The sequence below is a fragment of the Meriones unguiculatus genome, chromosome 3 (genome assembly GCF_030254825.1).
Source record: "Meriones unguiculatus strain TT.TT164.6M chromosome 3, Bangor_MerUng_6.1, whole genome shotgun sequence".
Lineage (NCBI taxonomy): Eukaryota > Metazoa > Chordata > Mammalia > Rodentia > Muridae > Meriones > Meriones unguiculatus.
Genome location: NC_083351.1, coordinates 14,160,011 through 14,182,050, shown reverse-complemented (window position 1 = coordinate 14,182,050; position 22,040 = coordinate 14,160,011). Strand labels below are relative to the sequence as shown.

At 53.2% G+C, this 22,040-nt stretch overlaps 1 protein-coding gene across 2 annotated transcripts in view; it reads left to right on the top strand.

The window, feature by feature from the left end:
* Positions 1–22,040, top strand: part of Ece1 (endothelin converting enzyme 1) — a 96,930-nt gene that overhangs the window by 59,567 nt on the left and 15,323 nt on the right. For both annotated transcript variants that reach the window (XM_021630797.2, XM_021630796.2), the window contains exons 5-12: positions 5,818–5,939; positions 7,673–7,819; positions 8,814–8,879; positions 10,698–10,889; positions 17,607–17,749; positions 18,640–18,754; positions 21,055–21,165; positions 21,650–21,748. In XM_021630797.2, coding sequence (XP_021486472.1) covers positions 5,818–5,939; positions 7,673–7,819; positions 8,814–8,879; positions 10,698–10,889; positions 17,607–17,749; positions 18,640–18,754; positions 21,055–21,165; positions 21,650–21,748 — 995 coding nt within the window. The remainder of the gene's footprint in view (positions 1–5,817; positions 5,940–7,672; positions 7,820–8,813; positions 8,880–10,697; positions 10,890–17,606; positions 17,750–18,639; positions 18,755–21,054; positions 21,166–21,649; positions 21,749–22,040) is intronic.

The following is a 22,040-nucleotide window of genomic DNA, read 5'->3' as shown; positions in this document are numbered from 1 at the left end:
GTAGACTCTGCCACTCCCCCGGGGCTGACTGCAGGGCCTGGTAGGACTGGGGGGAAAGGAATGTGGCCTCACTCCATCAGGAAGCAGCCAGCTCCCCAGCACCCCTACGACTTGGATGGCCTTTGGCTTTCTGCCTGTGCTTAGCTCATACTGCTCTACCACCTACACAGCCTGCACCACAAAGCCTTCCAGACCGATATCTCCCTCCCCGTCTTGTGTGCCATGTTGGCCTGTGTGCTTGCCCAGGCACATCCATGTGGGGGCCAGAGGTCAACACTAAATGGCCTTCTCAGTTGCTCCTCTGCCTTACGTTTTTGAAGCAGGGTCTCTCGCTGAACCTAGATCTCGCTGTAAGTGCTAGGCTGGCTGGCCGGTGAGACCTGGAATTGACCTGTCTCCAGGACCCTGCATTGGGTTTTCAGGTGTCACACCAGCTTCTGCGTCATGCAGGTGCTCTAAACTTAGATCCTCATGTTTCTATGACACTGAGCCATCTCCTCAGCACACCCACCCCTTTTTTTATTTATTATTTTTACAGTATTCTGCATGCCTGTGAGGCCAGAAGAGAGCACCAGATTTCATTATAGATGGCTATAATGTGGTGTCTGGGAATTGAACTTGGGGCCTTTGGAAGATCAGCCAGTGCTCTTATCCTTCCAGCCCCCTTCTCAGCTTCTTCTATGCTTTTCTTTTTGTTTGTTTGTTCTTTGTTTTTCAAGACAGGGTTTCTCTGTGTAGCTCTGTCTGTCCTGAACTTGCTCTGTAGACAAGGCTGGCCTCCAGCTCTGAGACCTACCTGCCTCTGCCTCTTTAAACACAAATACTGGGATTAGAGGTTCAAATCATCACCACCGCCGCCGCCCAGTTCCTTCTAGACTTTCTTAAGCCGTTTTCCTGGTTATGTCTTCTACCAAAGGCTCCTGGGGTCTGAGCCACACTGACGGGTTTGTACCCTTCAAACTTTTTTCTTTTTTTAATTAATTAATTAATTACCATTTATTCACTTTGTATCCCCGCTGCAGCCCCCTCCCTCTTCTCCTCCCAATCCCATTCATTCTCCCTTTTCTCCCCTTATGCCCTTTCCCTAGGAGGACCTCTTCCCCTTCTAGCTGACCCTAGCCTATCAGGTCTTATCAAGACTGACTGAATCATCTTCCTCCCTTCGTGGCCTGGCAAGGCTGCACCCCCCCTCCCAGGGGGAGGTGATCAAAGAGCCAGCCTCTGAGTTCATGTCAGAGACAGCCCCTGTACTCCTTTCTAGGGTACCCACTTGCAATCTTTTAAAATGAGAGCATGAAGCTGAGCGCCGTGTGTTCCTATAATTGCAGCATTCTGGAGGCCGAGGCGGGAAGATCAGGAGTTCAAGGCCATTCTTTGCTGTATATTAAGTTCAAGGTCAGCTTAGGCTATATGAGAACCAGTCTCAAAAGCAAAACAAAGAAAAATACTTAAAGGCAAGCTTATTGTGACAACTGAAGATTCCATAAAGAACGGTCAGCTGTCGGGGCTGGGAAAGTGTGCTTGCCTGGCATGCACAAGCCCCAGGGTCCACCCCCAGTACCAGAGCTGGGGGGTGGGGTGTTATATGGGGTAATGTGTGGGAGTGGAAAGATAGCTGTCTTCCTTCCTTTCTTGTATCCCCGATACCAGAACATTGAATTCTCATGAAGTGAGTTTATGTCGGTGACTGGGCATGAATATCATCATCCCTGGTCATCTCATTTTCCTTTTGATTACGTTTTCCCAATATTTACTGTCTCAGTTTCCTCTTGCCCTCCATTTGCCTTGCAAACACTTCCTCCTGGAGTAGTGTCTGCAACAGTAGGTCCACTTTCATTATTGGATGGTTTTGGTGGATTTGATGATCCAGGCAGGGAGGTGGGTCCAGGACTTCTTAGGGGGGGTGAGTGTGGATGGACTGTCTTCTGGCCTGGTTTTTCCACATACTGACTGGCAAGAAGGAACAAGAAAACAGAGAGACTAGAGCACCAGTCCTGGCCTCAGCCACTTTACTTACGTGACCTTGGATTAGTCACACTTGCCTACAAATTGGGTTCGAGCCAAGTAAGAGCCACTGTGGGGAATGTTATGACAAGTTGCACACATGGCCTCACCCACACGTGGAGAGCCAGCCTGCTTTCTCAGGAAGGCTTACGAGGACGCCTGGGTTCAAACTCCAGCGTGCTCATTAGTTGATTTGCCTTTGCCAGCAGGCTCCTTTCCTCCCCGACCTCCCCTTCCTTCTCTTTGGCCGGGTAACACCACATCCATCTTTCTGTGTTGTGTGGTGATGAGATACAGGCCCGGCCCTGCACTCTGCTCGGCACCAGGAAGTAGCAATGGTGTTGTCCCAAAGACCAGGCGCCTCTTTTTATCAGCCCCTCTTCTCCCTCCTGAGGCCTGGAGCTGGCTGAACTGAGTCTGTGGTTTATCTAAAACAAACACTGGCCTTGCCTGATGGAGACTCCGGGCCCCACACGCTTCTGCCCAGACAATGCCGAGGTAGCCAGGGAGACTGAGGAATTCCCAGGCGCCCTGTTCCTGCAGCTCATCTCAGCCTCTGCCTGGCTGCCTGGGCGTTTGCTTCCTAACGCCAGGAGCGATGTGAGAAAGGGATCCAAGAAAAACTCCCAGAGGTAAAAATGATTAAACGTGTGCCGCCTTTCCTCTCTGGGACTTTGGGGGAAGTGACTGCAGGAGTTTCTGGAACATGGGGTCCCTGGAAGGAAGTAACTAGGCAGTTGGAAACTCTGCTGTCTGGTCCCATGCTGCCAAAGGGTTTCTACGCTGCTGAAGCCCTGGGGGGTCTCCTCTCCCCAAGAATGTTCTCCTGGCTTTTCCAGCCCAGTCAGTAGCAGCAGCTGCCGAAGAAGCCCAGCCTAGTGCTCAAGTCGCTTTCCCGAGGCCAGAGGGCAAGGTCAGGTGTTTTCCGCCAAAGCTTTCTACTTTTTTTTTTTTTTTTTCTTTAGCCAGGGTCTCTCAGCACCTGGAGCTCATTGATTCTGCTAGGTTGGCTGGCCGATTAACTTGAGGGATCCTCCTGTCTCCATGCCCCCAGCCCTACCCTCTGGCATTGTGGTTGCGAGTTTGTACAGCTCTACCCAGCTCTTAGAGTGGATCTGAACTCGGGTCCTCATGCTTACATAGCAGGCGCTGTACCAGCTGGGCCAATTCCCCAGCTCTGTATGGTTAACCTGATTCAGTTAGGGCCCTCTGGAGCTGGCAGGGTAGTAGCCCCTGTTGAATGAGGAGGGAGGAGGCGGCTGGTGTACCTCATCCATCCTGGAGGTCAACACTGGCACACGGGTGAGATCTGCCTGGCAGAGATGTGAATGCCTGTCCCCACACTGCGCCCATGCATTCTGCCACCCTTCCTCTCCTTCTGGGTTTCAGCCTGGCACTGGCCTTATTGTAGGGGTTGGAGGCCCCTCAGAGTCAGTGCAGAACACACCCACATTCTCAGCTCAAAGATTTATTCCTTCAAAAGGGCAAGCTGGGTGGGATGGTGAGGGTCTGCCTCTGTGTCAGACAAAGTGGCCGTAGCAGATGGGGTGTGTTTGTTTTTGTTTTTGTTTTTGTGGGACCTTTTGATTGTTGAACCTTATTGTCTAGTCTCAGGAAGGAGTCAGTGGCCAAATAAGGGAATAGACTTTGGGGGCTAGCCTTAGGAATGTGATCTAACGGTTTAACAAGCAAGAAGGCGGGGGGGTGGGCAAACCCCACTGGCACCATTTTTGCCGTGTTCGGGCCTGTGGTTGCCATGCGCAGGCTTGCCAGGGCCCTTCACTTATCACTGCCCCCCCCCAGATATGATGTTTTGCCTTATTATTCTACATGAACATTGAGCCTGCTGTTTTAGCACATGTGACTGAGGGACACAAAGATGACAAAGATACAGAACGTGAGGCCCCAGGCAGCCCCTGCTCATGATTCTCGTTGGTCTCATCCGTTAGCCTGAAGCTAAAGCAAGGGCTTCCTCTTGCCGTCCTCCTGGGCTACCTGAAGTTTCTATCCCCGTGGATACTTAGATGCTCTTGTCACCGGTGGCTGTCTCACCCATACATCTCTTACAGTCAGGCTGGCAGCTGCCAACCCTGAGAGCTGAACAGTTAGCTATGGGAGAGCCACAAGCATGGCCACAGAAACTGAAATTGGTCAGGGAGGCCTCGCAGCAAAGGTAAGAGGGCAGCTGTTCCTCAAGCAAGTGTTTTCTCTCTCTCCAGATGCCAGGGCAAGGGAGTCGGTGGCCTCCAGCTGGAACTCAGGACACACTGTGACCAGCACAGCCAGGCTGTCCCTGGGGAGCCTGTCTTTAGCTCTCTTATCTGGGTGGCCTTGGGGCCCTGAGGAAAGCACATACCAGACTCATTTTTGGTCACAGAGTTCCACCTCTAATGGTGGCCCTCACCTCTTAGGGTCACGGCCAGAGCCAGGTGTGGATGGGAGAGACAGCTTCCTTCTGGACCTGGCCAACACCTGGCGGATCTGCTTTCCTTTCTGAGAGCTGAGCTCTTGGGAAGTGTTGCCATGGAGATGAGGCCCTGGGTGTGGGCCACTCCCCTTTCCCATCCCTGCTTCTTTGCATCTCAAGCTTGAGGCTCAGGCTCTTCTGTTTCCTTCCTCCCTCTACAAGAGGCCTCATCCCATCACTCCCTTGGGACCTGGGGCCTCACAGGTGTTTCCCCAGGGTCTCCAGGTGTGTGTGTATGTGTGTTTGCTCAGACACTGGAGCTTTGGCGCATGGTAGGGCCCCTTGAGGGCCTGAGCAGCACTTAATAGTGTGACTACCTTGTGTGCAGCAGGAACCTTCAAGGCCACATATATGTGCAGGCCTGTGGCCTTCAGCAGGTGGCATACAGCACAGGAGCTGAGGAGGGGGAGGGGAGGGAGGCTCCTGGGGTGCCTGGGAAGCCCTAAGCACCCCCCTGCCCAAGTAGGATGAGATAAGGCCCTGGCCTTGCCCTCCAGTGTGGGACGTGGAAAACAGCCCTCTGAGCCATCTGTAAGTCTGGCAAACATATCTAGTCCTCTCGGGAGGAAGCAGGAAGTCGGTTCCTAATGAATGAAGTCTTTCAAGCTCTTCTGATTGCTGCCTTTCTCCCTGGCAAGGTCATCTGGGATCTGACAACCGTGGCAGGGTTCCCACCTTCCAGGCAGAGGATGTGGCTGGGGAAGCCAGCCGTCCTCCTGGTGGGCACATGTTTTAGTCAGCGTTACTATTGCTGTGATAGTAATAACCATGACTAAAAGCAAGTTGAGGAAGAAAGGGCTCATTTGCCTTATATTTCCATATCACTGTTCATCAATAGAGGAACTCAGGGCGGGAACCTGGAGGCAGGAGCTGATACAGAGGCCGTGTGTGTGTGTGTGGGGGGGGTGCTGCTTACTGGCTTGCTCCTCAGAGCTTGCTCACCCAGGACCACCAGCCCAGGGGATGGCACCTCCCACAATGCACTGGACCCTTCCCTATTGATCACTAATTAAGAAATGCCCTACTGAAAGATCTTAATGGAGGCCTTTTCTCAACTGACGTTAGCTTGTGTCAAACTGACACAAAACTATCCAGCAAAGCACACATTGCCATCCCAGGAACATCTGCAAGGCCAGAGACACACTTTTGATAACAGTCAGTGAAGACTCACAGGCACCTCCGGTCTTGTCAGCTCTGCCCAGAGGGAAGGCCCTCACACCGGAGCAACGCAAGGCTCCTCTGTGGACAGTAATTATCATTGTGCTTTTTGTACAGCTGGAAGTGCCGGGGACCTGGAAGGACACAACCCAGCTGGGACACAACTCTGTTCTTTCTTGATGTTCTAGAGAATTCCACGGCCAGTGTGAGTGAGGCAGAGAGGAAGGCCCAGGTGTACTACCGTGCGTGTATGAATGAAACTAGGATCGAGGAGCTTCGTGCCAAGCCCCTGATGGAGCTGATTGAGAAGGTGAGTGCTCTGGTTGGACTCCACCGCCTCCCTCTGCTCAGCCCCCTCCCTGGCTGTCAGCCGCCTCACACCTCCAGCCGCCACACCCAGCCGGAACTCTGAGGAGCCCATCTGTCTGCTGCGGGTGTCGGGGTTGCCCGAGCATGTGTGTGCATGGCTCCACGTGGGTGGGTCTGTGTGTGTGGATGGGATAGGGTGTGGCTGCTTCTGCTGGGGAGATGCCTGCATAGGTCTAGGTGGGGACAGGGACCGTATTGACTGCACCGTCTCTGCTGCTGTTCTAGTCCTGAGAGGGCCGTGCCTGATCAGAAGCACCCTAGACTCTTGAGTCAGAAAGAGCTCTCTGCAGGAGGAGGACCCTGATAATTGCTAAGAAGTCGTTCATCCATTTCTTCTTTGCTTTGTGTGTGTGGTGTGTTCACCTAGCCCAGGCTGGCCTCAAACTTCCTGTGTAGCCAAGGACCCTTGAGCTTCTGACCCTACTGCTTGGACCTGCTGAGTGCTGAGGCTGCAGGCATGTGCCACCGTGCCTGTTTTATGCAGTGCTGGAGACTGAGCCCAGGGCCCTGTGCATGTGAGATAGAGACTCTGCCAACCGAGCTACATTGCTGCTCTCCTGCCCCCAGCCACCCTGCAGAAGGGCTTACAGCAGGGTTGGTGACCCTGGGACAGCATCTATCCCTCCCCTCTTGCACAGGTCCCATGGGCCAGCGTGTGCCAAGCTAGCAAAAACCAAAGTTGTGTGTGTGTGTGTGTGTGTGTGTGTATGCATGTGTGTTTGTTGGGCACACGGAGAGCGGAGGAGGACATCAGGTGTCCCGCTCTGTCACTCTTTTTCTTCCCTGAGACAGGGTCTCCTCACTGAACATGGAGCTAGGCTGATAGCCAGCTTGCTCTCATGCTCCTTCCATTCACTGCAGCACCGGGCTCAGAAGTATACATGAGGCTTTTATTGTGGGCACTGGGCTTCCATGTTTGTGGGGCAGCCGCTTACCGCCAGTTTGCAAGACAATACCACTTCTCAGCCTTTTTCAGAACAGGGAGCCTTTTCCCCATAGACACCTTTGGAATTGTGGTTTTTTTAAAGACTTACTCATGTATTATACAGTACTCTGCCTGCACGTATGTATACACACCAGGAGAGGACACCAGATCTCATTACAGATGGTTGTGAACCGCTGTGTGGTCGCTGGAAACTGAACTCAGGCCCTTTGGAAGAGCGGACAGTTCTCTTAACCGCTGAGCCATCTCTGCAGCCCCTGGAATTGTGTTTTAATATCACTGTGTGACTCAAAAAACTGTCTCCATGGCAGAGTCTCAGCCCATCTCCATCCTAGCCATGTGGGAGCAGCAGCCTTGTGTGCTCTTAGCACACTTAAGGATAAGCGGCTGGGTGTGGTGGCATTCACTTTTAATCCCTGCACTCCGGAGGCAGAGGTAGTCCTCTGTGAGTTCGAGGCCAGCCTGGTCTACAGAGTGATCTCCAGGACAGCCAGGGCTACACAGAGAAACCCTGTCTGGAGGTTTAGAAAGAGAGAGAGGGAGAGAGAGAGAGAGAGAGATCAAAGGACTGACTGTTCCAGGGTCATAGAGCATGTAGCTCTGTGATTTGCATAGGGCTCTCGAAGTAGCTCGCCACAGGCCCACACGCATGCGTGCGCGCGCACACACACTCTTGCCTCCACACACACATCCTCGTGCACACACCACCGCTGCCTGCTCTCTCCCCGCAGCTTGGAGGCTGGAATATCACCGGCCCGTGGGCCAAGGACAACTTTCAGGAGACGCTGCAGGTGGTCACCTCGCACTACCGCACCTCCCCCTTCTTCTCCGTGTACGTCAGCGCCGACTCCAAGAACTCCAACAGCAATGTGATCCAGGTGGGTGGACGTGAGCGGGACGCCCCACTGCCCTGCCTCAGCCCCTGGCCTTTGCGGCTCCGCTTGGAGGGGATCTGAGCCTGTCTCTCCCTGCCTTCGCCTCACCCGTCCACGGTACCCACTTGCTGTGTGACCTTAGGCGAGTGGCTCGGCCTCTGAACCATGCTTTCCTTGTCAACCAAGCGCACTATCGTAACTCCCGCTGGGATGAGGGATGTCCGGATGGGACCAGAAGGCCTCTGTGGTTCTGGAACATCCCCCTCCTCCCCACCCAACGCTCAGAAGGCTCTTTACCACCATTGTCTCCACAATGCCAATTCCAAGTACCCATCCCAGGTTCTTCAGGGTAGCTGTGGTTCCCCTTATTTTCCAGCAGAAGAACCAGAGGATCAGAAAGGTTTAGGAACGGGCTGGAGAGATGGTTAAGAGCACTGGTTTTTCTTCCAGAGGTCCCGAGTTCAAGTCCCAGAAAACCACATGGTGGCTCACAACCATCTGTAATGAGATCTCATGCCCTCTTCTGGCATGTAGGTGCACACGCAGATAGAGCACTCATCTACATAAATAAAAAAATAAATCTTTAAAAATTTTTTTTTAGTAACTTCACCATGATCACACATCTTGGGGTAGCTCGGACCTCATGGACAATGTTCGGTGAAATCATGTTTTATCTAGGCCAGGAGTTGTCTAAAGAGGTTTTCCATGGGGTTGGCTATTTAAGCTGTGGGCTGGCTTTCCCCAGGGTCCGATGATTGTTCAAGGTTCCTGAATAAACTGCATTGAAAAAAAAAAAAAAAAAAAAGAGGAGGTTTTCCAGCCCTTCAGAAGAACCCAAGTCCCTGCAGTTAGGCGACTGCCCTGTCCCATCTTTGGTCCCTGGGTGGATGTGTTGGTGATGGTGGCTATGGGCTCCTCCTCCTGTTCCTGCTGGAACCTGCCCCAGGGAAGGTGGCAGCCAGGCAGGGAGCTCCCCCCTCACCCCGTCTCTCTGCAGGTGGACCAGTCCGGCCTCGGCTTGCCCTCTAGAGACTATTACCTGAACAAGACGGAAAATAAGATGGTGAGCTTGCCCAGCCTGCCCTGCTGTGCCCACCCAGCACTCCCGGGCTGCCTCAGACACTGAGCTCGGTTTCCTGAAGGCAGCCCTGGGGGGAGGGTAGAGGGGTGTCCCCAAACCTCCCTACTCACGGTCAAGCTTTGCATCCATTCTCTAAAGAAGACAGTGGTGGCAGCCTTCACTGTTCGCAGGTCCTAGGTCTTCTGTGGGCTTCCCCACTGTCAGACTGACAGAGATACCCAGTGACTGCGCACGGTCACACAGCCGTCAAAGTGTGAGGCCAGTTTGCACACCTGGAGCCAGCTCCTCCAGAACCTTCCATGCCTATGATGCCCTTGGGGAATCCTGGCCTGAGGCTCACTCCCGAGGCCTTCCACTCTTCCACCTGTGCCCAATGCTGAGGAGATGGTCCCGGGGCCTTCACTTAACTGATCACCCCGCCAGAGGCTCGGCCTCACACTATTAGTGGAGGGGCTGCTGAGAACATTAATGCCCCTAGGGATTTAAGTCGGATCAGGGGACCCACAGTGGCAGGTGGCTCGATAAAAGAATAGAAATTGGGCCAGTGAGATGGCTTAGCAGGCAGAGGGGCTTGCTGCACAATCCTGGCAACACGAGTTCAAGCTCCAGAACCCACTGAGTCCAAAAAGGCGACCTCCGACCTCTGCACACACACACACCATGAGGCATGTACCCTCCATCACTCATCATGCACATGCGCAGCAGGGTGGCCCACCCTGGGACCTGTGGAAGCACTTCAGAGCAGTCCTGAGGGCTGTGAGGAGCCAGTGGACGGACAGCATGAAACAGGACAGAATCAGGGCTTGGTGGCACATGCCTGGAATCCCAGCATATGGGAGACCGGAGCAGGAGAATTGCCATGAGTTCCAGGCCAGCCGAGGCTGCAGAGTAAAACCTTATCTTAAATACAGAAAAACAAAGCCGGACGCCACTGACATTTGTTTTTAAACTATTTTACTTGGGGTTTCTTAAAGCTTCTTCCTTCCAAACCCCCAACCCCGGGTAGGAAAGGGAAGGTTAGTGGGGAGAGGAGACACAGACCCCTTTACTTCTCCCAGCTGTTTGGGGGTGATGTGTTCTTTTGGGGCTATACCAATCTCCTTCAACAGCCAGCAGCAAGCAGTCTCCTCCAAGCTGCTGTGTTGAACCGTTTCTCTCCGTCTGTCCAAGCCACCATACTGTCTGTTTCTGATCTCTCCAGACTGCCATAGGCCCCCTTTTCTCTCTCCAGGCTCTCTTATTTATCTTTCTGAGAGTCTTAGGCCTGGCCCCTCTCTGTGCTACACAAGGCAGGCCATGACGAGCTGGCAAAGACCGAACCCCACAGGGGCCACTTATCAGCTGTGGACAAACTAAGGGCCAGGCTAAAATCCCACACTTGGGATTAAAATAAAAACATATTTAGGTAACAAAACTGAGTTTTTAAAGAAACCAAAACTTCCATTACAGGGCGCGGCAGCAGCACTCGGGAGGCAGAGGCAGGCAGATCTCTTTGAGTTCAAGGCTTGCCTGGTCTACATAGTGTATCCAGGACAGCCAAGGCTACACAGAAACCCTGGGGGGCGGGGGGAGTAGCAGGCCAGGCATACATTTTAGGGAAGGAGAGGCAGGTGGATCTCTGTGAGTTAAAGGCCAGCCAGGGCTACACAGTGAGACCCTTTCCGAGTACAATTAAATGTGGGTTTTTCTGGGTAGAACTGGCCTCCCCTTGGCTGTGTGTGCCGGCTGCAGCCTGTCCTGCCCTCCTCTAGCACAGAGGACAGGGGTTGGCTGCCGCCAACAGTGCCGGGGGTCCTGCAGGTGCTGGTGGAGTACCTGAACTACATGGTGCAGCTGGGGAAGCTGCTGGGCGGCGGGGACGAGGACTCCATCCGGCCCCAGATGCAGCAGATCCTGGACTTCGAGACAGCCCTGGCCAATATCACCATCCCCCAGGAGAAGCGCCGGGACGAGGAACTCATCTACCACAAAGTCACGGCTGCCGAGCTGCAGGTAAGTTGAATGATGCCTCAGGGGCTGGCCATCAGGGCCCTGGCTTCAGATCCCGGAAGCGGCCTGGTGAAGGAGGGCGTTGATCTGCCTGGCTACAGGTTGAAAGACTGAGGCTCAGGGAGGGAGCCTCACACAGTAAAGATCACAGGGCAGGAAGGGGTATCAAGGCTGCTCTCTGAGACTGCTCTCTGAAACATTTCCTGGAGACTGTGGGTGGTTACAACTCCCTCGAATGGAGTATTTCCGTCCTCTCCTGCCACCGTATGCCCCATCCTGGTGATGGAGCACTGCAGAGCTGTGGGCTATAGTGTTTCCCTTTCCTTCCTTCTTCGTTTTTTTCAAAAATTCCTACAGCCAGGCATGGTGGCACACACCTGTAGTCCCAGCACTCGAGGAGGCAGAGGCAGGCAGATCTCTGTGAGTTTGAGGCCAGCCTGCTTTACAAAGCAAGTAGTCCAGGACAGCCAAGGCTACACAGAGAAACCCTGTCTCGGGGGGAAAAAAAAACTACAAAGCTTATTTCACGTTATTGTTTCAGATAGGGTATTATGTACCATAGACTGCCTTTGAACTCTCTATTTAGCCAAGGATGACCTTGAACTTCTAATTTTCCTGCCTCTATCTCTAAAGGCTGGGATTACAGGTATACCCCACCATGTCACTTTTTTTTTGGGGGGGGGCAGGATTTCTCTGTGTAGCCCTGACTGTCCTGGAACTTGCTCCATAGACCAGGGTAGCCTCAAATTCGGAGACCTACCTGCCTTTGCCTCCAAGAGCTGGGGTTAAATGCATGTGCCACCACCATCCACCTCACTTTTTTTTAATGGGGTGCTGGGGATGAACCCAGGGCTTCCTGTCAGCTAGGTGAGCATTACACCAACTGAGCCACACCCCCAGCCTTTTCCAGGCAGGGCAGCTGAGTGACATGGTTAGGGCCCAGAGGCTCCTAAGTGGCAGTGGAGCTGGTTGGGACTCAGGCTTGGCTCCCTGGAGCTTAGCTCTTGCCTGTGACACACCCTTGGGCTGTACTTGAACCTTCTCTGTGTTTGGTGCGACCAGAGCTAGAGGCCTGCAAGCTCTTCTATAGTCACCCCCATCCTAGGCTGCCCTCTGGTGGCGGCTTGGGGCTCAGGGCTCCTCAGCTGATGACCTGCTGGTACCTCCTTTATGGTCAGTCTTGCTGCCCAGCCTTGTCTTAGGCTTCCACGGCGGGAGGGAGGTGGCATTGTTGACTGAGCCTTGCTTTTGCCCCAGGAAGGACACCGTGTCTGTGTCAAAGTTTCACCACCATGCTTTCATGGTCCTCCCATCTGTCCAGACAGCTTTTGTCTGCCCGTCCTTTCTTCAGAAGGTATGCTAATTTGATATGTGCCTTCCTTCAGGTACACATGGGCTTGCTGTCCGTGCTTTCAGCTAGCCTCCCACTAGGAAACGGTCCATGTCTCTCCGCCAAGGGCTTTGCGGGAAGAAAGGCTGGGCCCTTGACCTGGGCTCAAGTCTAATGGTTGGCACACTAAAGCTGGGCCCTAAGAGTCCCAGGAGGAGCCATAGCCCACTCGGGCCTCCCGCAGCTGCCAGCTGCCTGCAGGTTCTGAGGGGAGGTGGTGCCCAGCCGGTTGTTATGGAGACGGGTAGTCTGTGTCAGGCACCATCTGGCATTGTTTTCCGCTCTGAGGCTAAAAGGTTGAGGGAGATGTTGTTTGCGTGGCATGATTTGGATTGCTCCAGCCTTGCAGGTCTTAACCATGGTGGCCTCACAGTAATCTGACTGTGAGATCGGTTTCGGGAATGGTATAGGGGGCACCGTGCCCTGAGCGCACCAGCAGTGGTCAGCAGAGTCTGGGCCGCAGCTGTACTTTTGGGTTACTCTTCCACAGAATAAGGGAAGGCAGAGGTGACTGGTTCTGCATCCCCTGCTCCTCGATGCTGCGGCGAGATGGGGGCCTTTCGAGGCAGCAACCTAAAGGTGCTAGCCTGGGCGTGGCCTCCAAACCCAGCCCGGCCCTACTCCAGGCGAGGCTTTGTGAGCTGATGCAGGCCACATGACTCAAGCCCTCGAGCCTGAGCCTCCTTCCCGCTGAAGAAGCACATGGCCCATCCTCTGAGCCCCGCTCTGGGTCGGAACACAGAGGTAACACAGCTCCTGTCCACCCAAGGGACAGCGATTGTCCACTTTAACTCTCAGGGTCTTTGGAGGACAGCGGCTAGGGAATGTTAGCCAGCAGAAAACATGTCTAGCCTAGGGAAGCCCTGAATCCCAGGAGGCTGGAAGAGGCCTCTCTCCCCACCCGCCCGAGGGGTGTGATGAGGCGGAGAGGAGTGAGCATGTGCAGGGCGTGAGCCGTGCCACCTGGGTGTGTGCTGCCCCGTGGGCCCACTCTCCCGCGTGAAAATAAGGACAATTAACTTAGCACAGAGCATCTTCTCTGAAAGCTGAAGACTTGTTTTCTTTCCAGATTCTGGCACCGCCATCTTCACGGCGTGGCTCTCAGCTAGCCCTGCTGCTGTACCAGACGGCTCCAGGCTAGCCCCGTGTAGAGGCTGGATTTGGTGCTGTGGTCAGGCATCCAGCATTGCTTCTCCAGACTCCTTTCCCTTTCTTTGTAGGAGCTCCCAAAAGTTATCGGGGAGTGAGCTCCCTCCTTTGCCTGCTTCTCCATCAGGGATGGAGTCTTAGAATATCTTTCTTCTGTTTTTTGTTTTGTTTTTTTATTGTTGTTTTGTTGTGTTCGTTTTTCAACAAACCCTGGAGACAGGGCTTCTCCGTGTAGCCTTGGCTGTCCTGTACTCACTTTGTAGACCAGGCTGGTCTCGAACTCACAGAGTTCCACCTGCCTCTGCCTCCCTGAGTGCTGGGATTAAAGGCGTGCGCCACCACTCCTGGGTTCTTCGTTCTATTTTACTTCCAGTGAGCACTGCACAGCTCACTGGTGACTGTTTTACTACTGAGCTACATCTCAGTCATTGTTTGTTTTTTAAAGTTGTATTTTTATTGTTTTTAAACTGTGTCTGTATATATATATGTATGTATGTATGTGTGTGTGTGTATATATATATATATATGTATGTATGTATATATGTATGTCCCCTTTAATGTGCACATGATTGCAATTGCCCACAGAGTCCAGAAGAGGGTGCTGCTACCCACTAAGACTCTTCTCCAGACCCATATATTTATATAGCTAGCACAGGCTGGCCTCAAACTACATACTCTGGAACTTCCTATGTAGACCAGGCTGACCTTAAACTCACAGGCATCCACTTGTTTCCATCTCCAAAGTGCTGGGCTTATAGTCATGCGCCACCATGTCCAACACTGTATTTTGATCAAATTTATCCTCTCCTCACCCTAACTCCTCTCAGATCCACCCTTCACCCGTTCCAACTTCATGTCGTCATCATCATTTTCTTCCTCTTCTTTTTAATAATCCACCAAACCCAACTTTTCCTGCCCATGTACTCATAGGTGTGGACCATCCACTGGGGTCAAATCCTTAAAGAAAACTGATGCCCTCTTCCAGAAGCCATCAGCTGTCAGCTTGGGGTGGAGGTTGGGAGCCCCTCTCACTCCACATCCATGTTGAATGCCTTGACCTTGGGCCTGCAGCCACAGCTGCAGAGAGTTCCTGAGTCCCAGAAGACACTGGTCCTTGTCCCTGCACAAGATCAAGCCATAAATGAGATAGATGTCCAGATCACGCCCTCAGCCTTGGTGGTCTTGAGACAGGGTCTCATACAGCGCGGGCTGGCCTCAAACTGACCATCCTCCTGTCTCAACCTCCCCAGTGCCAGGATTGGAGATGTGCGTGTCTCTGCAGTTCCCTCTCTTTGAGTTGGTTGGTACCCAGCAGGGCTTCTTGGCTTCAAGTGTGGAAAATAGAGCTCACCAGTGTCCTTGGAAGGGGGGGAGGAGGCTGAGTCACAGCAGAATGTCCCCGTTGACTGAAACAGCCATCTCCATAGAAACATGTTACGTTAGGAATCACTGAGGCTGGAAATTTGAAAACCCCAGTGTCCGCACACGGCTCCTCGCCTCAGAGCCAGAGCATGTCTGTCTGGGAACATCCGCTCACTCTATAGGAACAGGCTGTGTAGACTTCACCCTTGATAGCTCTCTCGGAGCGCTCCGGTGACGCATGGCTCTTGCAGATTATGTGAGCAGTGACATTTGTAAACGTATCCGTTTCCCCCGGTCTTTGCCAGAGGACCCTGACATCATGTGGCTCTAATGACTGAGCCCTATGAAACTCTCAACTTCCTAGCCACTTGAAGGCAGAGGATCTGTCAGGAGGAGGACAGGGAGGATGAGCCAGGCAACAAGGATGCTTGGTACAGGGCAGGCTATTTCCAGTGGACAGAGCAGGCAGGGGACACGGCTTTAGAGAAAAGCTGTGAAGTGACTGTCAGTCCGTGAGCTGGTTGGTTCCTGCCGGGGACTCCATCAGGTCTGCTCACTCCCAGCTCACATCTCTCTCACTCCCGGGCAGCAGGGATGTATTGTGGCATGCTGGCTCCCTGCCCACCGTGCTGTTCGGTTTCCAGCCCAGTATAGTCAGCCTCGGTGGGAACACCCACCATCAAGGGCACAGATCAGCCCCTTGCTGAGAAATGGCTAGTAGCTTTAACCAGCTCCCAGCGGTGCCTTTGGGAGCCCGACACACCCTCAGCCTCATATCTGCCCTCCCAGTTCTCTCCTGAAGAAGCTGAGATGTTCTTTGAAGCCCAGAAGCCTAGGGGTGTAGCCTACGTGCTTAGCATGTGGGAGGCTGATTTCAGTCCCCAACTCTGCCAACAAGCAAATAAATCCAGAGGTTGCCTGAACTCGCTTTGTAGACCCACGCAGGCTCCAGCTGACATGGGACCTCGGAAAGTTACTGCTGACCTCCAGTGTCCCTGAGGATAGGCTGTGTGCTGCTCTCTATCACCTGACTTTTCCCACGGGAGGGGCTTTTACAGCACTCACTTCCTTTATTTGCTGGGCGTTTTCTACTTCTTCGAGGGAAACGAGAACAGAATTTGACATTCCTCGGGGTTGAGGCCACTCGAAACAGCACTTGAATAATGATTGGCATGGCTGCCATTGATGGCCGGGTTGCTAAGAGCCAGGTGCCCATGATGCACTGCTGCAGATGGGCATCTTTGTTGAAACACAGTTTCCGTCGCCCCGAAAGACCTCAAGTTCTGAAAAGTAGCATACTAAAAATAACAGGACATGTGGGTGACACAGGGCTGAGGCTGCCCATTCCAAAGTTGTGCAACCCTGCTTGGGGACGCTGTGCTACGTGAAGTCAGCCAGCTACAAAAGGGCAAGCCTTGGGGGCTGGGAAGCGAGGGGACAGCTCAGTGAAAGAGCATTGCCCTGGTATGGGCAAAGCCTCGGGTTCAATCCCAAGCATCACAAGAAGAAAATACAAGAACAGAGACTGTCTTTGTGTCTTTGTTTATCTGAGGTTCTTGGGGCAGTAGATTTAAGATGGAGTGGGTGGTTTCCACCAGACAGGGACTTGGCAAGTAGGGAGTAGAATTCTTCCACCTGGCAAGATGCAGGGAAACTGAGGCTGGATGGGGGGGAGGATGTGATGTCGGTGAAACAGTGAATGGCTAATGCCACACAGCTGGACTCAATCATGCTTTGGATGAGCCTGGCATGATGGTGCAATCCCAGCAGAGGCAGGAGGATCGCAGCGAGTTCAAGGCCCACCTGGTCTACATAGTGATACTTTGTTGGGGAAAAAAAAATATGCAGGCGATGATACAGAGCTAGTGAGATGGGCTCAGCAGGTAATGGTGCCCACACCAAGCTAACGACCTGAGCTGGGTCCCTGGGTCCCACTTAGTGGAAAAAGGAGAGAACTGACTCCCTCAAGCTGTCCACACACATACTGTGGCATACACACATACCCAAATAAATAAATGTAAGTTTTAAATTGGGGCTAGCCGGATGTGGTGGTACATGCCTTTAATCCTAGCACTTCAGATGAGGTTCCTGTTATTTTTTTGAAGTGGAATTACAATGAAACTAGGGAAGACACAGAGGTGGCTGTCATCCACCAAGCCCCTCATGCACGGCACATGTATTGGAAAAGATTTCATACGTGTTATTCAGAATGGTCTGAGCTGCTCCTCATGAAAGCCTGAGGGGAAGGGACAGTTATCCCTGTTTTTTTGTTTGTTTTTTTACTTTTTATTATTTACTTATTTTGAGACAGGGTCTCACCATGTAGCCCAGGCTGGCCTGAAACTTGCGCTGTAGATCAGGTTGGCCTAAAACTCATAAAATCTGTCTGTATCTGCCTCCTACATGATAGCTTCAGCTGCACCGACTTTCAAGTGCTGTCTCTTTAGTTTTTACTCATGTGTATGTGTGTGTTGGGGTGTGTGCATGTGTGTGCAGATGCTCGCAGAGGAAGGCGTTGGATCTCCTGGAACTGGAGCTGCGGGTGGTTGTGAGCTCTGACGTGGGTGCTAGGAACCAAACCTGGGTTCTCCGAAAGAGCAACAAGTCACCAACCCAGCCCCTCCAATGAAGATTTGTCACCTTCTCCTTAGACTGCTGCAGATGGAAACTGGCTGGCCAGCCCAGGCTCTGCCCCGAGCTCTGGCAGACAGCATCGTATCTGCTACTAGTCAGGAGATGATGGCTCCTTCATCTGAGGAATGGCCCAGAGACCCGGGGAAGTGGCCTGGCCGCCCTCACACTGCCCTCTTCCCTTGCAGACCTTGGCACCTGCCATCAACTGGTTACCCTTCCTCAACAGCATTTTTTACCCAGTGGAGATCAATGAGACTGAGCCCATCGTGGTCTACGACAAGGAGTACCTGGTGCAAGTCTCCACCCTCATCAACAACACAGACAAATGGTAAAGGCGACAGGCGGGTGCTGAGGGGACCAGGTCATCTAGGACAGCGCCCAAGCTGGCGGCCCTACCCTCAGGCAGGGTGGGGACAGAAAAGGGGCCCCTGGTGGGCATCTGTGTGAGGCTCCTGGTTATGACTACAGGTTCGAATCCCAGCTCCTCCTCTCATCGCTTTATACCTCAGGACAAGTTTCTCATCCTTCTCTGAGAGCCAAGAGAGGGTAGAGCTGACAAGTACAGCGACCCAGTAAATGCTAGGTACTAGTTTCAGTTAGTACCCTGTGACACTTTTTAGATTTTAAAGGCAGAAATGTTGGAAAGTAGAGGGGGAAAGGAGCTGAGGATGTGTGTACATGTGTTCATATGTGCACATAACAGAGGTTCCCTGATAACGTGGCATTCCCTGTCATCGGGACTGGGTCCTTTTCCATAGCCTTTGTCATCTTCCCTCACGACATCCCAACTCTCTGCAAGCCTCTTCCTGGCTTCGGAGGATCCCCTGTGTTTCAGGTGTTTAGGTAAAATGGACGTCTTTGTGCTAAGGTGACCTCTTCGCAAGCACGGCAGCAGCCACAGATAGGTTTCCTGTGCCCCAAGGAGCTGCCAACCATGGACCCGTGAGCCTAGCTGGCTGTGGGGCCCCCCTCCTTCTAGCTTGGATAGAGAAACCAAGCAGTGGCATTAATTGAGTACCAACGGCATACAAGGGATTGCATTAGACACCTAGGGTTTTCTGTGGCGGAAGAGCTGGGCTTCCCCTTGAAGAGCTCGTGTTCCTGGTCCTTAGAGAGTGGTAAGCAGCCGCACGGGCAGGCTGGAGAAGCGCCTAGGTCAGAAACTGAGTGTGAATGGTACCTGAGGTCTCTGAGCTCTCCCTGGTCCTGTCACCACAGCCTGCTCAACAACTACATGATGTGGACCCTGGTACGGAAAACAAGCTCCTTCCTGGACCAGCGCTTTCAGGATGCGGATGAGAAGTTCATGGAGGTCATGTACGGGACGAAGAAGGTGAGCGCGTTCCTGTGTGCACGCAGAGCACGGGCAGGGGGCCCAGGAGACTGTGTGGTTCGTTGCAACTCCTTCTAAGGAGGAGAATGAAGAGAGCCACTGATGGGGGTGGGATGGGGGCCCAACTGCTGTCCTTGGGGACACAGGAGGGGACTCGGCCAGCAGGAAGTGGGCAGGAGCTTCTGGCAGGAGTTAAGTTGGCTGAGTCAAAGAGCAAAGAGGTATCTTAGCAACGAAACTGATTGACAGCAAAGGTAGTTTACAGACTCTGCATTGAGCCCCTTCACTGTAAAGATGGCTGCTTCCCTGGGTGGCATGTGATCCCTACAAGCCTGGGAGTGGGGTACTCTTTCTTTCTTCTCTCTCTCTCTCTCTCTTTCTTTCTTCTTTAAGATGTATTTCTTTTTACATATATGAGTGCTCTGTCTTCATGCACACCTGCACGCCAGAAGAGGGCATCAGATCACACTATAGATGGCTGTGAGCCACCATGTGGTTGCTGGGAATTGAACTCAGAACCTCTGGGAGAGCAGCCAATGCTCTTAACCACTGAGCCATCTCTCCAGGCCCAGGGGCCACTATTTCCTAAGTTTTTCTTTTACTTAATTATTATGGTGTGTGTGTGTGTGTGTGTGTGTGTGTGTGTGTGTGTGTAGGTGTGTAGGTCAGAGGACAATTTGGGAGAGTCAGTTCTCTCCTTCCACCATGGGTTCCAAGAATTGAACTCAGGTCATCAGACTTGGTGCAGGAAGCCCTTTTATTCACTGAGCCATCTCACCTGCCCTCCTTGACACAGCCTCATGTAGCCCAGGCTGGCCCCAAACTCACTGAGTGGCTGAGGATGACCTTGAACTTGTCATCTTCCTGTTGCCACCTTCCACATGGTGGGATTACCACGTGTGCCCTCCTTGCTTCTTTCTTGCCTTAAAAAAAAAATGTGCAAGATAAAATCCACAGTGAGGTATACAGAGATGGAGAGATGTCTCGGTGGGTAAAATGTTTGCAGTGAGAACACGAGAACCTGAGTTCAAATCCCTAGAACCTACATAAAAGCCAGACGGAGTTGCATGTGTCTGTAATCCCAGCACTCCTGTGGAATGATAGTACCCAGAGACAGGAGAATCCATGGCACGCGTGGGCTGGCTAACTGGTGGAACAACAGAGACCCTGCCTTAAGATGGAAGGTCAGGACCAGTGCCTGACCCCTGACCTCCACACACAGTGACATGAGTGTGCCCATGCTTCCATGTGAGTATTCACACACATACATCTTCGTTTCTAAAAACTTTAAAAATGACGTAGCGCATTTAGGTAACCAGTTCAGTGACTTCTGACAAATGAAATCCCTCAGTTGCTCACCACCCCGGGCCAGATGGAAAACACACCCAGCACTGTTGACCTCATCCTGAGCAGGAAAGTGCCGGGGGGGGAGGCACCCACATACACACTGCGCCCGCTCCTCATTCCTGGGGTAAACGTAGGTCTCCTCCATGTAGCTGAGTCCCTGACAGTCTGTTCCTTTGCTGTGCCAACTGGCATATCACATATGAAAACCCTGTATTTTGGCCAGGTGGGCGGTTATAGCGCACACCTTTGATCCCAGCACTCAGCAGGCAGAGGCAGGCGGATCTCTGTAAGTCTGAGGCCAGCCTGATCTACAAAGTGAGTCCAGGACAGTAAGGGCTACGTGGTGAGTGAAGGAGGAGGAAGTGGAGAGAATGATAAACCTGTATCTTGATTATCCACACTTTTTGATTATCTATCTGTCTGTGATAGGCGTTTGCGTTGTGAGCAGTCTGGGCTGAATCAGGCTTTCTGGAGTAGGGGAGGCTGTTGCTGCTACTTCTCCAGGGGGAAGAGGACCCTGCAGCCACAGCAGTTTACCTGAGCACGGCTCCCATGTGTGGTCACACTGTCCTCAAGGGCTGCCAGGCAGGAGCAAGTGGGACTGAGGCTTCCCAGGGCTGCAGCCAGACTCCGGCTTGGGCCTGCCATGTTGTTTGCAGTTTATGCTGCTCAGGCTTCCTGTGGACTTGAGGGCCTTCTCTGGTGGCTGGAGCTTATCCCCAGGCTTTTCGGGACCAGGCTGAAAAGAGAAAGGGGGTCTTCCCCTATAGACCAGGCTAGTCTCAGAACTCAGGTCACCAATTCAAGGCCATCATGCCCATATATATATAGCCCCCACTGGGTCAGAAAAGGGAATCTCTCTGAAGCTCCAGGAGAAAGCACAGGCCCCCGGGCAGAACGGGCCTGGGAGACAGAGGGCTGAGCCCACTGACGGCCGTGTCTGTGTTTTCCAGACCTGTCTTCCCCGCTGGAAGTTCTGCGTGAGTGACACGGAGAACAACCTGGGCTTCGCCCTGGGCCCCATGTTTGTGAAAGCGACCTTCGCAGAAGACAGCAAGAACATAGTAAGCACCTCCTGTGGCTGGAACGGCTGGGGGTCGAACCCAGGGCCCCACGCGTAGTAAGCCAGCACTCCACAGCTGAGCCACATCCCCGGCCCTTGTTGCAAATGGTGCTGATTGCACAGAAGCTGTGATGTCAGTTGGTTAACAGACAGGCTGCAGTGGCAGTCAAGGGCCCTCTGCCTCAGTCTCCCCGTCCCTGATTTCTTTGCTCTAGTCAGTCTGGGAAAGGCTATTCTCGCCTTATCTGGAGGAATCGGAGCACACTGGGCCGTGTCAAAGGCTCTGAAATGTCCTGCGTCAGAGGCATTCCCAGCTTCCCCAAAGCTGCCTCATCTTCCTTGACCCGAGTCCTGTCAGTGGGGGGCCAGCCTTGTCTTGCAGGGTTCTGTTGGGGGAGGGTGGGTAGGAAACATGGCTCCTCCCTGATAGAGCACCCGAGTGAGGCCAGAGCGCAGCTCTTAGCGGTGTGGGTGTGTCCCCTCAGGCCAGCGAGATCATCCTGGAGATCAAGAAGGCATTTGAGGAGAGCCTAAGCACTGTGAAGTGGATGGATGAGGACACCCGGAGATCGGCCAGGGAGAAGGTGAGGCTCTCTGGGAGCCCAAGGGTGCCAGGCTGCCAGTGCGGAAGCAGAGCCATGGGCGGGGGGCGGGGGGGTCCTGTCTAGGGAGGATGTGCGTGGATGCCATGGTGCCCTGTGACTCCAGCGGGACCCAGGACATGCTAAAGACCCCAGTGGTGTGGTGTCAGGAGAGCAGGTGTCTCGTAGCAGAGGGGGAAGGGCGAGGAGCAGGCGCACCCTGGAGGGGCTAGCCCAACCCTTTCCTAAGAGCCCGCTCCTGTGACACCCTCCATCCTAGCTCATTCCTGCAACC